The sequence below is a fragment of the Sinocyclocheilus grahami genome, unplaced genomic scaffold (genome assembly GCF_001515645.1).
Source record: "Sinocyclocheilus grahami isolate Dianchi unplaced genomic scaffold, SAMN03320097.WGS_v1.1 scaffold127.1, whole genome shotgun sequence".
Classification (NCBI taxonomy): Eukaryota; Metazoa; Chordata; class Actinopteri; order Cypriniformes; family Cyprinidae; genus Sinocyclocheilus; species Sinocyclocheilus grahami.
In genome coordinates, this window is record NW_015505306.1 from 287173 (window position 1) to 304955 (window position 17783).

General features: G+C 38.0%; 1 protein-coding gene across 1 annotated transcript in view; it reads right to left on the reverse strand.

Moving 5' to 3' along the window:
- Positions 1-3745: 3745 nt before the first annotated feature.
- LOC107590422 (acid-sensing ion channel 2-like) overlaps positions 3746-17783 on the reverse strand; it is a 34613-nt gene continuing 20575 nt past the window's right edge. The window contains exon 3 of the mRNA XM_016279167.1: positions 3746-3790. Within this exon, the coding sequence (XP_016134653.1) occupies positions 3746-3790 (45 nt within the window). The remainder of the gene's footprint in view (positions 3791-17783) is intronic.

Sequence of the window (17783 nt, forward strand, 5' to 3'; positions counted from 1 at the left end):
GTGTATGTGGGTCACCGAGTGTGGTGGTAAACATTGTGTGGCTAGAATTCAAGCTGAACACTGCAAGACCTTGGACAGGGAAAAGTTGTGCCGAGGAGAAAGTCTGAGGAGAATGAATGAATTGAGATGATAGCTACACTGTAAAAAAAAATTTTTTCAAGCTGTGGTTGCCGGAATTTTACCGTAAAAAATACGGTAGCAATGTTTAAGGTTTTACAGTTTTAACTTAAATTTACAGTTAAATACTGTAATTTCTTTAATTAATATAATGTTAATATACCCACCTATTGTTGTTCTGAAATCTGTTTTGTACCTTTGTAATACACTGATAACCACCAAATGCAGGTGGTGATGAGAAAGTCACATGATGAGCCAAAGCCCACCACAAGCAGCTTTTAAATAATAACATATATAGAAGGTGCACAGTGTCATTCCCACAAACACTAAATTTAATTGATTAAGTTTTATAATTTAATTGAACAACATTAGGTGTAACACACAACCCTAATATACTTCAGTTTTTGTCATTTTTGTCAGTTTTATAATTTAATTGAACAACATTAGGTGTAACACACAACCCTAATATACAAAACTGATAAGAAAAAATTAAGAAGAAAGACAGTTATTAAAAAAAAAACATCCAATTTGAAATGTAACACTGGGAATTCTGGGAATGTCAATTTACGGTTATTCACTGTAAATTATACGGTCTTTTTTCACTTACAAAAATTGTATACTACCGTAAAATTAATGCACAATACAGTTTTTCACCGTATATAGTAGGGGAATTTACCGTTAACCCTTTAACAGGTTTTTACTGTAGCTTTTTTACAGTCTTTTACCGTTCAATTCACCGTAATTTTTTACAGTGTATAAGGTGAGTATGTAGCACACTGTTCATTGCAATGATGGTAAAAGTAGTGGCAGACTTATACATCAGCCAGGCTTATGGATGATATTTAGCCTTAGCATTGATTAACAACGGTGTTTCAGCTATAGAAATAATCAAATAAAAAATAAATTGATGATAATGATAATAAAGATAGTATTAATATTACTACTACTAATAATAAAAACTACATTTTAATAAATAATGCACACACACACTTAAAAATTTTATGTTTACTTCAATGTGTTTCTTGTCGTTTTCAATCAGAAAGTGAATCCTTCACCAATTTTTTTTTTTTTCAGTGTAGATTTTGCCAAGATGTGTTTTAAAACTGTTGACAAAATCTTCCAGGTCCTAGGCTATAAGTTCTTTGGCTACCCAGCATGCTCTGTACATTTAAGTTCTTCCCCATTGTTATTCAGTAAAGCTGAACTTTAGCTTTGCCACTCAACTCATACATAGTGGTCACAAGACAGCTATTACATAAAGCTACAAACAATCTTTTCAACAATTGCTGAATAATGAATGCGGCGAGAACGCAGGCCAAGTGTGCCAGCTTCCACTCATCAGGAATCACCAGGAATTAAGGATAGGCATGAGGACCAGAGTACTCAGAAATGACAGCAATGACTGATCATAAAACAAAATAATAATCAAAAAAAGCTTTGAGATTAGATCAGAATATTAGAATGATTTCTGAAGGATCATGCTGCACTGAAGACTGGATCTATTGATGCTAAAAATTTATTTTTGCCATGACAGGAATAAAATACATTTTAAAATCTAGGCTGTTTATTTGGTGTATTTTTTATCAAAGAAATGCAGCCTTGGTAAGCATAACAGACAATAGAGGCTGGTATCACAATGACGTGAGTTTTTATAGAGTTGTATGGCTTAATTATTATCTGCCATTATAAAAGGGATTATCTAAAAACAATCCTTTCTAATTTTCATTAAACACCTGCTATCAATGGGTTTAGGATAACAAGCATGTCTGTACAGTATACTCAAAACGCTCAATGTGACAGATTACCGTGATAACACAGATAACCTTAATCTTAACTGTGGCATGAGGCCAAAATTTACACATTTTTGTATTCAAATCTCAAAGTCTGAACTGCCACCCATTCACACAGAGGGTCCAGACTGGGACTATGACTCTTGTGCTGTGACGGTGTCAGTGGTGGTCTGGGCCTTGGATGTGGAGAATGCAAATGTTGCTGTGAAATATTTTTGGGGCTCAGCTTTAATCCAGATTCAGTCCCTGCGTGCCACAACATCTTCTGAATAATGAATGAGACGAGAATCCAGGCCAAGTGTGCCAGCATCCACTCATCAAGAATCACTGGGAATTAGGGATGGGCGTGAGGACACGAGAACCTAGAAGCAATAGCAATGAGCGATCATGAAAACAATAATTACATGGCTTTTTGTTGAAACATTTCACACTGATTGCAATTCAGCAAAACGAGCCAAATGTGCATTCATTTTAATTCTGTGATTGGTTACGGTGTCACTTTCACACGACCTTGATGCATCAGACAGAAATTTGTGTCAACGCTATACACTGTGGCTTTCAGTTCAAGGTAGCACAGTGGATAGTCTCTTCTTTTCGAACAGTTAAGACAGAATGCAGATGAGCGCAACAGAATGCATTTTTACCGTAACTTGACATAGCATCTTAAAAACACAGAATAAAGACAAATCAAGGTTGTGTAGTCCAGAGGTTTTGACATCATGGGGACCCCCAGGAGGCCGCAATAATGTGCTAGATGGTCTGTGAGAAACCTGAGACAAGCTAATGACCTCTTTTGACCAGCCAAAAACCATGAAACGCCAGCTACCATCACAAGCTGCCTTTAGCTGGGTTCATCAAATGGTGAATTAAGGGACAAGATTCAGATTCTCCTCATACTCATTTCATATCTTTGGAAATCACTTAAAATCAACATAAAAACTAAATCTGTCCTATTTCATTTTCAAAATACACTTTCCTGCTCAAACTGTGAATGATTTATTGGTTCATGTTATAAAACTTTATGTAACTTAAAAAATGATAAATAAATGAATCAGCTTCCACTCATCAGGAATCACCAGGAATTAAGGATAGGCATGAGGACCAGAGTACTCAGAAATGACAGCAATGACTGATCATAAAACAAAATAATAATCAAAAAAAGCTTTGAGATTAGATCAGAATATTAGAATGATTTCTGAAGGATCATGCTGCACTGAAGACTGGATCTATTGATGCTAAAAATTTATTTTTGCCATGACAGGAATAAAATACATTTTAAAATCTAGGCTGTTTATTTGGTGTATTTTTTATCAAAGAAATGCAGCCTTGGTAAGCATAACAGACAATAGAGGCTGGTATCACAATGACGTGAGTTTTTATAGAGTTGTATGGCTTAATTATTATCTGCCATTATAAAAGGGATTATCTAAAAACAATCCTTTCTAATTTTCATTAAACACCTGCTATCAATGGGTTTAGGATAACAAGCATGTCTGTACAGTATACTCCAAACGCTCAATGTGACAGATTACCGTGCATTATAACACAGATAACCTTAATCTTAACTGTGGCACGAGGCCAAAACTTACACATTTTTGTATTCAAATCTCAAAGTCTGAACTGCCACCCATTCACACAGAGGGTCCAGACTGGGACTATGACTCTTGTGCTGTGACGGTGTCAGTGGTGGTCTGGGCCTTGGATGTGGAGAATGCAAATGTTGCTGTGAAATATTTTTGGGGCTCAGCTTTAATCCAGATTCAGTCCCTGCGTGCCACAACATCTTCTGAATAATGAATGAGACGAGAATCCAGGCCAAGTGTGCCAGCATCCACTCATCAAGAATCACTGGGAATTAGGGATGGGCGTGAGGACACGAGAACCTAGAAGCAATAGCAATGAGCGATCATGAAAACAATAATTACATGGCTTTTTGTTGAAACATTTCACACTGATTGCAATTCAGCAAAACGAGCCAAATGTGCATTCATTTTAATTCTGTGATTGGTTACGGTGTCACTTTCACACGACCTTGATGCATCAGACAGAAATTTGTGTCAACGCTATACACTGTGGCTTTCAGTTCAAGGTAGCACAGTGGATAGTCTCTTCTTTTCGAACAGTTAAGACAGAATGCAGATGAGCGCAACAGAATGCATTTTTACCGTAACTTGACATAGCATCTTAAAAACACAGAATAAAGACAAATCAAGGTTGTGTAGTCCAGAGGTTTTGACATCATGGGGACCCCCAGGAGGCCGCAATAATGTGCTAGATGGTCTGTGAGAAACCTGAGACAAGCTAATGACCTCTTTTGACCAGCCAAAAACCATGAAACGCCAGCTACCATCACAAGCTGCCTTTAGCTGGGTTCATCAAATGGTGAATTAAGGGACAAGATTCAGATTCTCCTCATACTCATTTCATATCTTTGGAAATCACTTAAAATCAACATAAAAACTAAATCTGTCCTATTTCATTTTCAAAATACACTTTCCTGCTCAAACTGTGAATGATTTATTGGTTCATGTTATAAAACTTTATGTAACTTAAAAAATGATAAATAAATGAATGAATAAATTAATTAATAATTAAATAAATATATAAATAAAATAAAAAAAATAAAGAAAAGTCTTTACAGTTATTTATCAAACCATAATAACTGAATCTGTCTCTGAATAGTCTTAATTTGCATTTATGTATTTAGCGGACACTTTTTCCAAAGCGACTTACAAAAAAAGGAACAAAGCAATTTGTAAGAGCCAACAGGTTTATTACACAACTAGATTAGGAAGCAAGCTAGAGAAGAGGAGGTATGCAGAGAAGTCTGAGGTCTCAGCAGTTTGAGTGGATGTTACCAGCTCATTCCACCAGAGAATAACAGAGAGGGTGAAGGTTTTGGAGAGTGACTTTTTGCCTCGTATACTAAATATACATATATACTAAATATTTACAAATTTGTCAGCTTTCTTTTTAGGCATAAGCAAATATCACAATTATGCTCATAGCTCCAGTGAGATTGTCACGGTGCTTTCCAAATTCTTCGTTTCAAAGTTTGGAATACATGTAATGCACATGTAAACAAATATGTGAATAGGACTGAAAGGTTTGAGGTACATATAGTATTAAACATAACTTTCAAAATCTAAAACTGACCGAAATTAGTGCATACCTATTATTCTGTCTCTACTTCAGTCAAATTGTTCTTGTTCTGTCAAATGCTTCACCAGTCTTGTTTATTTAAATTTTTAAGACCTGAAAGAAAAAAAAATCAACTGCCTTAATATGAGCACAACAATGGCTGCGTTTCATTTATACTTGGCATTAACATGCGACCTGAATCCGGATGTTATACATTGAAAAGCCAAGTGTAATCCGATTAGAGTGTTCCGGTCCAAACGTAGTCGAGGACACATTGTGATCGGATCTCAGTGTAATGTAAACGCAATCCAGCCATTGTGTCTGCATTCGCAGGTCAAAGACACGCAAAACCCTGCCCCCCTCTCTCCCAAACTGTCAGAAGACTTATTTAAATATTGCACGGGAAAGAGAGATCCAATCAGTTATCCAGATAGAGAAGTCACTTGATGTTTCCAAGTGTAAACATGCAGTGTCCAGATAGGCCCTAGTGAATAGGACTGAAAGGTTTGAGGTGCATATAGTATTAAACATAACTTTCAAAATCTAAAACTGACCAAAATTAGTGCATACCTATTATTCTGTCTCTACTTCAGTCAAATTGTTCTTGTTCTGTCAAATGCTTCACCAGTCTTGTTTATTTACATTTTTAAGACCTGAAAGAAAAAAAAATCAACTGCCTTAATATGAGCACAACAATGGCTGCGTTTCATTTATACTTGGCATTAACATGTGACCTGAATCCGGATGTTATACATTGAAAAGCCAAGTGTAATCCGATTAGAGTGTTCTGGTCCAAAGGTAGTCGAGGACACATTGTGATCAGATCTCAGTGTAATGTAAACGCAATCCAGCCATTGTGTCTGCATTCGCAGGTCAAAGACACGCAAAACCCTGCCCCCCTCTCTCCCAAACTGTCAGAAGACTTATTTAAATATTGCACGGGAAAGAGAGATCCAATCAGTTATCCAGATAGAGAAGTCACTTGATGTTTCCAAGTGTAAACATGCAGTGTCCAGATAGGCCCTATGATCCGATCTACTTGATCGGATCACGGTGATCGCATGTTAATGCCAAGTGTAAACGCAGCCAATGTCTAACTGCTTATGTATTCCACAGGTGCTTCCATTTAGAGGGACATTGCAAGATAACAAAACAGCACAGCAGGCTTTTTTATAACCTTCAAACGAACATGTACTCAAAGAACAGTTTGAAACCAACAGCCAAAGTGAGTGAAATTTTGTTGTGTGGAGTGTTCTAACAGAAGCCCTAATAAATGGTGATGCATTAAAGGAGAGGCTGCAGATTGTCTCTTAAAGCTCAGTGGATTATTGATCAGTAAGTGCTGAGGGATTCTGCAGTCCTCCTGTTCCGGCTGAACTGAAGTGTCCTGAGCCCCACACTCTGTGTTAATGTCAAAAACTTCTGACAGTCCCCTGAACAAACACGTCTCAACAGGAGAGGATGAAAAAGGGGGAAACTAAAGCCATGGGGAGGGAGGAGGAAAGAAACACTTACATTTGTACAAAAAAGAAAAAGTGGACTGGATATTGGATTCCAGACAACAAAGGTAGACTCCCTGTAAAGTGCCCACTCTTTTTCTGATAAAAAAAGCGTCATGCCCATTCAAACTGTGCCCCCTCAAGAGTTTTGAGACCAGCAAATTCTGAAAGCTGCTGAAATTTTTTTTTTTTTACTCTAAAGAATGTTGGGTTGAAAGTAACCCAATTTGGGTTTTACAACCCACAGATGAATCAATTGGACAAACACAATAGTGGGTTATTTTTGACTTTTGGCTGACGTTTGGTTGTTTGGATGTTTGGTCGTTCATTTATTCAACCCAGCATAATGAGTTGAATTATACCAGTTAATTTTTACAGGAACACTATCTTTTTTATCTCTGGATTAATATTTTCAGATTAACCTAAATAATCAGATTTAAAAAAAAAAAATAAAATAATAATAATAATTTAAAAAAAATTAAAAACTATTAAATCTTTTAAAATTCTGTAAAGTACACTACACAACCAGAGTGTCTACACAATACATACTTTATTTTGGATTAATAAAATTTAACATACAGCATATTTTATGCACTTTATATCATGTATACATTATTCCCTACATTTACACTTGCTTAACAAACATTTTACATTTAAAAGTAAATTAATTCAAGTGTAACCGAGTTTTTATTTATTTTAATTTATAATAATTTTTTTAATCTAAACTTTTTTGCCTAAACTGTGCTGGAAATCACATATTCACACATGTTTGATCTGTCCAATCAAGTTGCACCTCCCACAGATTATCGGTTTTAAATTGAAAATGAAATTTTACCCACTTACATGTCACTCCGAACTCAATGCTTTTGTTTCCCAGTGGAACACAAAATATTTATTAAAATATCAAAGCTCTGTGCAACGATCATTGGTTGTCAAGATCAGCTGATTAATTCATAAATAAATTGAATAATGTTGTTATATTAATGGCCAACATTAATTTAATACTTTCTCATGAACAACATAAAAATATTCAGATATTCACTACATTTTAAAACAAGTAATTTATTCCACTCCCCTCCTCTTTTATACATTTTACCTATATACCCCTCAAACGTCAGGGGTCATTGGGGTCAAATAGGCATAATATTACAAAGGATTTCTATCTAAATAAATGTTGCTCTTTTGAACTTTCTATTCTTTAAAGAAGCCTGAAAAAAGTATATCTTGATTTCCACGGAAATATTAAGCAGTACAACTGTTTTAAAATGCTGATAAATAAGAAATATTTCTTCAAATCAGCATGTCAGCAAATCAGCATAATAAAATGATTTCTGAAGGATCATGTGGCACTAATGGCTGCTGAAAATTCACCTTTACCATTTTAATATATATTAAATTACAAAACAGTTATTTTAATTGCAATAATATTTCATAATAAGTTAACATTTCACAACTTTTGCATGGTACTACTGCAGATACTTGGCACTGGCTCATCTCTCCAAAGGGCAAAAAATAATCCAGGACTGCCATTGGTGCACCCTTAAAAAACACAGGTGCACGACGCCGTGTTTCTGATGTAACGTTTAGAGTGTGAACTGACGCAGTCTGTCTGTTGCTACTCTTCTCACGTCCACATAAACAGAGGATCAAACCTCTGTATGAAAAGCATCTCGCTCATCTCACAGCTGGTCTGTTTACCTGCTCAACACACGAACAGATTAATACTCTCTCCCTCTCTCTGTCTATCTTATCTCATAAACACATGCGTACACACACACAGATTAATGCTTTCTGTTTCAATATGTCAGCTACACAGGCACACACTGATATGACATTCTGTTTAATGTCTCTGGAGTTAAAAAATGAAATGGATGTTTTTTAAGGTGCTTAGACACAGCTGTTGGTTCTGCACGCTGCTGTGGGATCACCTTGTTAAAAATGCCTCATCTGATCTAAACGGTAATGACAAGTCGAGACCTCATGACCTCATGACAAGGCCCACACAGAATCCACCCAAAATTTGGCTTAGTTGATCATGCATTAAGCTATGAATGACAGGATAGTACCCTCAGCTCAGTTGAACACATTTTACCATGGTTAAATCCATTCAGCTCAGATAATGTGAAACAGTCTGTAGGGTCTGTGGGAGCCTGTTTTTGAGCGATGGATTACACAGGCTGGCAGTGATTGATTAGCTGTTGGTGAAACTTGGACACGCAATGCATTACACATGGGCGGTAGCAGACTAATGGGTAATGACCTAGGCTACAAACTACAAGCTTGCTGGTTCAATCCCAAATTGCGGTAGATCAAGATGCTGCTCAGGATGAAAAGTGTCTGCCAAGTGGCAGAGAAAAATCAAGGGTTTAAACGATCCTGGTACGTGTCCTAAGCCATGTGTGCCGCTGCATCAGGGCTGATGTCACTTGAGGATTAGTCTTGACTCCCCCCATTTCTTCCATCAAAAATCTAATTGAGGATAAATGTGAAGTAAAACTGGATTGACCACAATGGCAGGGTGACAATGTTTCAGCGACCGCAGAAAATCCCACCTGCTGATGACACATCACATCATTTACTGTACTCACAGTGACCAAATTATACAAATATTAACAAAATGATATACACAAAATTTCAAAACTATGCTTGTCACCAAAACTATGCACACTAGATTATTCACATTTAATGGAAAATACAACTCTCACCACCAGCAGGTTGGACACAGGATTACAAATCTTAAATCTTATTGGTTGATGAAATTCAGAATAAAAACCAAAAAGACAAGTAAGACACAAAATGGGTGTCTTCCGGAATGATGGCGCCAGTGTTTGCGGCAAGCCGTCTGCTCTCCCGACAATTGTTGCTGATAGTGTTTGTTTTATTCTTTGTGGCTCAATATTCTGTGGCTCTGCTGGTGTATGACCGCCAAGTGCTTTTGGATATTAGAAATGGGATGGTGAACCGGCTTAATGCTGAGCCGAGCGGATCCTGTGTTTTTCATCACCCTGCCTCATTGTCATGTCCAACCTACCTCTGCCAGCTGCCGTGCGTTCTCTACCGGAGGAAGTGTCGCAGAAAGCGCGGCAAGAGGGGTGGATTGTTGACCGGGCTGAAGTCGTGCTTGATGTCCACCGGGATAACTTATCCTCGCCGTTTCCTCTCGGATCTCAAGTTGGATTATCACCAAACCATCTCCTGTCGCATGTTCAACTCTCCATATCAGTGCATTATTCCTGTTGTTCCAGTCTTCAGCGACGTGAACACGGATCTGGACTCAGCGTCTTCGAAGATGAGGTGTGGATTTGTGTAATCTTCGCCATTTATGAAGCACATCACCGGTAAATGATGATCATCTGGTCATGAAAAGGCTAACTCTTGTTAATGCAAGATCTTGCAAATGCAAAAGACATTCATATTGAATGATTTTTTCCTCGCCAGGGATTTGGATTTCTTATTTTTGACTGAAACGTGGGCAGTTGATGGTGATCTCAGTCCATTCTCCGAACTTGTTCCAATGAACTGTACTTATTTTAATAGTCCGAGATGGTCTGGCCGTGGAGGAGGTATTGCATCTATTTTTAAAAAATCGTTTATTTGCCAGCCTTTGCGTGTTGATGTTTTCTCCCGTTTTGAACTGCAGATGTTTCATATAAAAGTGCGGTCAGGTTTTATCCAGTGTGCATTAATTTATCAACCTCCCAAGTCTACTAAGGACTTTATTCAACAGTTTGCAGATTTGGTGAGCAGCCTTCTACCCAGATATGATAATCTTTTAATATTGGGTGACTTTAATATCCATGTTTGTTGCCCTGTTGATACTTTAGGAAAAGATTTCTTAAATCTTATTGACTCTTTTAAATTGACACAGCATGTGCAAGGGCCTGCACATGAACATGGTCATACATTGGGTCTTGTTTTGTCTTATGGTCTAGCAGTTTGTAACATTGTATTGGATGATGTGGCATTTTCAGATCATAAAGCGGTCACTTTTGAGATCGCTTTCAGTCATGAAATAAGTAATTCATCCGTTTCATCCCGCCGTGTTCGTAAACTTGACTCTACTTCTGCTGAAGGTTTTGAACAATTGTACATCAGGGCTCCTTCTACAACAACTTTGGAGAATCCCCCTTGCAATGTGGAGTTGCTGTTGAATTTATTCAATTATTCTTCCTCTTCCATTTTAGATGCTGTTGCCCCTGTAACAATTAGAACTAATAAGCCTACATCTGAGCCCTGGCTTATTGAGGTCACTCGTGCCTTTAGACAGGCTTGCAGGAAAGCTGAGCGCAAGTGGAAGAGGGATAAGCTACAGGTGTCATTTAAGATTTTATAAGGAGTCTCTCTCCACTTATCAGGGTTTTGTAAAAGAGGCAAAAAGGAAATATTTTTCTGACTTAATTATTAATAATCATCATAAGCCTGGTGTTTTATTTTGTACCATAAATTCTGTGTTTAATCCAGCGGTCAGTGCTATTACTGATGAGACATTTAATACTTGTGAAACTTTTTTCAACTTTTTTAAAGATAAGCTCATGTTAATTAGGTCTGAGATTGTTAACTGCAATAGTGATTTTCTTGTTCCTGCTGTGTGCTCTGCTGCACTTACTCAGTTTGAGCCTGTATCTCTTGCAACACTGACTGAGATTGTAGGGCAGATGAAACCTACTAACTGTCCTTTGGATAGTTTTCCATCAAGGCTCTTTAAGACGGTATTCAACATAATTGGCCCTAGTATTTTGTCTATTATTAATGGTAGCCTTGTTTCTGGGGTGGTACCATCATCGTTGAAACATTTGTAGCGTCTGGACCAATCAAACACACAATATATATTTTGTTAGCTATATTTAACAAATACTCTGTAACACCCCTCAGTTAACAAGCCATATGAGGACCTATGGACCCTTCCCCCGAAATGCGTAACACCTCAGGAGGGCAGAACAGGCCTCTGGTTCCATGGCAATCAACGCTGATATCACTGGGTTTATTGCCCAAAGGAATGCGAAGTAGAGAAAATCACTACCTTTTCCATAGGAAGAGACACAATGCACGGTAGAAATGGACTCTTCTCTAATTAATCCATAGGAAAACCTTTCTTTGAATGAACACACATATCCTTCGGGTCATTGTGTATGTAGTCTTTGATATTTTTATACTGTTTTATGCAGGCTTATGATGGAACCATGCTGTTGTGCAGCCTCTTTAAAAAAAGCTACATTTGAATAAAACTGTGTTGTCCAATTTTAGACCTATTTCAAAACGTCCTTTTTTGTCTAAGATTTTAGAGAAGATTGGTCTAACTCAATTGCAGAGCTTTTTGGATCAGAATGCTGTTTATGAGGTTTATCAATCAGGTTTTAAGGCCTTTCATAGTACTGAAACTGCACTGTTAAAGGTACTAAATTATATATTATTATCAAGGGACTCAGGACACTCTGTGGTTCTTATGCTGTTAGACCTTAGTGCAGCATTCAACACAATAGACCATGGGATTCTTATCTCCCGGCTTGAGGAGGTGGCTGGCATTCAGGGCTCTGCTCTCGATTGGTTTAGATCATTCCTATCAAATAGGAGTTTTTCTGTCAACATTGGTCAGATTTTTCATCCTCTGGGGTTCCTCAAGGGTCTATTCTCGGCCCTATTTTATTCTCATTATATATTTTACCTTTAGGGTCAATCTTTCGTAAACATGGAATTGCTTTCCATTTTTATGCTGATGACACACAAATTTATATGCCCTTTAAGAGCAATGATGGAAATCCCCATGATTCTCTTATGAATTGTTTAATTGAGGTAAAGACCTGGTTGTTGTTAATTTTTTTTATTTTAATGAGAGTAAAAACTGAGCTTGTCTGGTTTGGGGATTCTGCACTTCCTGAACTGTTAAATTTAGGTGAGCTGACTACTTATTGCAAACCTGTTGTCAAAAACCTAGGAGTTTTGTTTGATAATGATCTGAAATTTGATAAACAGATTAACTCAGTCGTTAAATCAAGTTTCTTTCACTTACGAATGTTGGCAAAGGTTAAGTTGTTTCTCTCTTTTAGTGATCTTGAGAAGGCGATACATGCGTTTATCATGGTGAGACTTGATTATTGTAATTCTTTGTATGTGGGTGTCTGTCAATCTGCTTTAAACAAATTACAATTAGTTCAGAATGCGGCTGCGAGGCTCTTGACAGGGACTCATAAGCGGGAGCATATATCTCCTATTCTGTCTTCACTGGGCTGGTTGCCAGTCAAGTTTAGGATTGATTTTAAATTATTCGTTTCTGTTTATAAGTCTCTAAATGAGTTGGCACCATCTTATTTGTCGAATCTTTTACAAGTGTATAAGCCCTTTAGGTCTTTAAGATCTTCTGGTCAATCTGTTTTAATTGTACCAAAGACTAGGTATAAGCGTAGGGGGATTGAGCCTTTGCAGTTGCCGCTCCAAATCGTTGGAATAGGCTTCCGTCTCATATTAGACATGCTCCTAAGGTCTCACCTTCTTTCCTTAGCGTTTGAGCCAGCAGAGTGTTGAGGTATTGTTTTTGTTATGTTTTAGCTGTCCTGTTTGTGTGTTATGGTGTGTAAATGTGTTTTAAACTGTGTTGATTTTGTACAGCACTTTGGTCAACGCTCTGTTGTATTAAAATGTGCTATATAAATAAATAAACTAACATCACTGCAGTGCACATTTATGCATTTGGTGTGAAGGGTCCACAGGGATGCACTGTTGCATTCTAAAATCTAGTTCTCCTATCCCCTAAAATAAGAAAGCAGTTTAAATTTGCTAGTGTTTGATTTTTGTGTCTTGTGTAAAGCATTATCTTTTACCCTATAAAGCCTATCATATTTGATACACACATTTCTAAGGCCTCAAAATTATCAACAAGATTAAAACTTTGTTGAAAAACCTGTTGTAGACAATCACATGCCTTCTGCCGTCTGATTGATATTTTACACTTTTTGTAGCAAGTGTTATAGCATTCTCTAACTTTTTTTGCCATATTCTATCAGCCAAGCATTCAAGTTATAACAAAGAAGGTTTACTTGCAGCACTGTTGATTTGTTAAATCTTGAAGTTTTCTTGATGTTATTGTTGAAGATGAAGTTGCACTTTAGTAAAAACTGAGCTTGTCTGGTTTGGGGATTCTGCACTTCCTGAACTGTTAAATTTAGGTGAGCTGACTACTTATTGCAAACCTGTTGTCAAAAACCTAGGAGTTTTGTTTGATAATGATCTGAAATTTGATAAACAGATTAACTCAGTCGTTAAATCAAGTTTCTTTCACTTACGAATGTTGGCAAAGGTTAAGTTGTTTCTCTCTTTTAGTGATCTTGAGAAGGCGATACATGCGTTTATCATGGTGAGACTTGATTATTGTAATTCTTTGTATGTGGGTGTCTGTCAATCTGCTTTAAACAAATTACAATTAGTTCAGAATGCGGCTGCGAGGCTCTTGACAGGGACTCATAAGCGGGAGCATATATCTCCTATTCTGTCTTCACTGGGCTGGTTGCCAGTCAAGTTTAGGATTGATTTTAAATTATTCGTTTCTGTTTATAAGTCTCTAAATGAGTTGGCACCATCTTATTTGTCGAATCTTTTACAAGTGTATAAGCCCTTTAGGTCTTTAAGATCTTCTGGTCAATCTGTTTTAATTGTACCAAAGACTAGGTATAAGCGTAGGGGGATTGAGCCTTTGCAGTTGCCGCTCCAAATCGTTGGAATAGGCTTCCGTCTCATATTAGACATGCTCCTAAGGTCTCACCTTCTTTCCTTAGCGTTTGAGCCAGCAGAGTGTTGAGGTATTGTTTTTGTTATGTTTTAGCTGTCCTGTTTGTGTGTTATGGTGTGTAAATGTGTTTTAAACTGTGTTGATTTTGTACAGCACTTTGGTCAACGCTCTGTTGTATTAAAATGTGCTATATAAATAAATAAACTAACATCACTGCAGTGCACATTTATGCATTTGGTGTGAAGGGTCCACAGGGATGCACTGTTGCATTCTAAAATCTAGTTCTCCTATCCCCTAAAATAAGAAAGCAGTTTAAATTTGCTAGTGTTTGATTTTTGTGTCTTGTGTAAAGCATTATCTTTTACCCTATAAAGCCTATCATATTTGATACACACATTTCTAAGGCCTCAAAATTATCAACAAGATTAAAACTTTGTTGAAAAACCTGTTGTAGACAATCACATGCCTTCTGCCGTCTGATTGATATTTTACACTTTTTGTAGCAAGTGTTATAGCATTCTCTAACTTTTTTTGCCATATTCTATCAGCCAAGCATTCAAGTTATAACAAAGAAGGTTTACTTGCAGCACTGTTGATTTGTTAAATCTTGAAGTTTTCTTGATGTTATTGTTGAAGATGAAGTTGCACTTTAAAGTCAAAGGTAAAAGCACAAAACAAAAGATATACCATGGTATTCCAAATAAGATAAAATAAAGAATAAAAAGGCGACACTTCAAGCAAACTTTCTTCTCTGTGAAAAACTGTATCAACTTGGCATCCTCAGGTAGCGTGCTCCTGTCTAACACCAGCAAAGCAAGTGACGCGAACGGTGTCGCTAACATCCACTTCCTCACAGGTTCATTAAGGGGCTACACTCTTAATTTGGCTCCTACAGCAAGTAAAAGGCCTTTTAGTATAATTGTAAGAATGTCCAACTTCACATTGTCGTACATATTTCAAGATGAACATTTACTGGACCAAAGTAACTTAGGATTACTTGACTATCCATATATAATTTTCATGTTAAAATGTGAGTAATATGATACATCAGACATTTGAGGGACGTTTATTTGTTCATCTCTCAGTATTCATTGCATTATAGTGAATTATATTTGTTCCCCGTCACAATAAAAACTATAGAGCTTTGATCATAAAACTAAGCATTTAGATATTGTCTTATTAAAATGTTATTTTTGGGAGATAGAGAGTGACAACTGACATTTCTATGCATTTTATGTAATTAGTCTGCTATACTGTTCACTGATTTACATAACAAGCACCAGAATTTTAACTTTTTTTTGGCCATATAAATATCAGCAACTGAAACAAATTGCATATTTTTACTCAGTTTGAGCCTCTAAATAAAACTGAGCTGTTTTTTATCATCCACAGGTATGAGCTCCATATTCTTTTATATCATACTCTTTGAGCCAAGAAACTCCGCCATAGCCGGTCCCAAGCTCGGTTGAGAAAGGAAGAGGGTTGGGCGTGGGGCTAGCAACCCCACCCCACAAAAACCTTTTTGCTAGAAAACAACAGCAAGGAAAAAAGCTTCACCAGGCAGAGGGAGGGAAGCAGGCCAGGCAACTGGACTAATGAAGGATGAGGATCAAATCCTAAAGGACGTCCTCAGCCTGATAGCCGACCTCCTGACGGCAAAACGCCACGTGCGAGTTGGAAACTGGAATGTGCAAATGTTGCACCAAGCCAGAAGGTTAGCACAGACCATGAGCGAGTTAAACAGATGCAATCTGAGCCTACTCAGAATCACGGAGGCAAGATGAATAAAGATGGGGAAGCAAAAGCTGAGCAGTGGGGAAGTGATCATCTGGTCAGGTAGACAGGACAATGTTCACCAAGAAGGGGTGGCCTTACTCAGCAACAAGAAGTACACCAATACTTTGCTGCAGTGGAACCCCATTAACGAACTGCTGTTGTATGTGAGGCTGAACTCAAAGTACGCCAAGCTGTCCACCCTAGTGGCCTACGATCCTACTGAAAATGCTGAAGAAAAGAAAAAGACCAGTTCTACAGTGCATTACAGGCAGCACTTAAGGACATCCCTACTGGGAGACCTCAATGCAAAGGTTGGCAGTGAAAACACAGGCAGAGAGAGGGATATGGGGCAGCATGGAGTTGGAGATTGCACTGACAACGGGAAGAGGCTCATTAACTTCTGTGAACAGAACGTAGTCATCGGTGGAACACTCTTTCAGCATAAAACCATTCACAAGCTTACTTGGACTTCACCTGATGGGAAAACCCAGAACCAGATAGATTATCATTATTAAAATTCATTATTATGTCATTATTAACAGCAAGTGGAGGCGCTCCCTACAGGATGTACGTGTGATGCGACACGCTAACGTTGGTAATGACCACAGTCTACTTGTGGCAAAGCAGACTCTCAAGTTGAGGAAGGCAAAGATTGGAGACAGAATAAATCAACGCTTTGATGTTGCCAAGCTGAAAGATCCAGCAATGAGGAAGGATTTCAGCATTGCTCTGAAGAATCGATTTAGCATCCTTCAGGATGATGCCATGCTGACCATCGATAGCTTCAACCAAGCTATGACTGAGGCAGCAAAAGAAACTGTCGCATATAAGAGTGTAAAGTCAGAATGGATATCCAAGGACACATGAAAAGCCATAGAACAGGGGTCTCAAACTCAATTCCTGGAGGGCCACAGCTCTGCAGAGTTTAGCTCCAAAATCGCACCTGCTTTGAAGTCTCTAGAAATCCCGAAGACCTTGATTAGCTGGATCAGGTGTGTTTGATTAGGGTTGGAGCAAAACTGTGCAGAGCTGTGGCCCTCCAGGAATTGAGTTTGAGACCACTGCCATAGAAGAAAGAAAACAGATCAACACCAAGTCACAAAACGAAACGAAAGAAAACATTTATCAACAAATCCAGTACAGAGATAAGGACAAATAAGTGAAGACTTCAGCAAGATGAGACAAACGGCAGTATGTTGAACATCTTGCAGAAGTAGCAGAAAAATCAGCACAACAGAAGGACATGAAAACTTTGTACATGATCACAAAGAAGCTGAGGGGAGAGAGAGGACAGAACCAGGACATCCCAGTGAAGGCAACAGATGGAACTCTCATCACAGAAGAACGCACCAAGCTGGAGAGGCGAAGGGAACATTTCAAGACCACACTGAACAGATCAGATCCACCAGAGCTTGCTGATATACCAGAGGCAGAAGTGGACTTGGACATCAACATTGGTGGCATCACAGTAAAAGAGGTCAGGGAAGCCATTAACAAGCTAAAGAATGGCAAGGATCCAGGACTGGATGGTGTGTACCCTGGGATGCTCAAGGCAGAATTACAGGAGACGCCACAGATCCTTCAGCGCATCCTACAGGACATTTGGGAGAAAGAGAATGCCCCAGATATCTGGAAAATTGACATCATTGTCAAGCTGTCCAAGAAGGGGGATCTTGGGGACTGCAACAATTGGCGAGGCATCACCCTACTCTCTCTCAACAGCAAGATCTTCAGCCATAT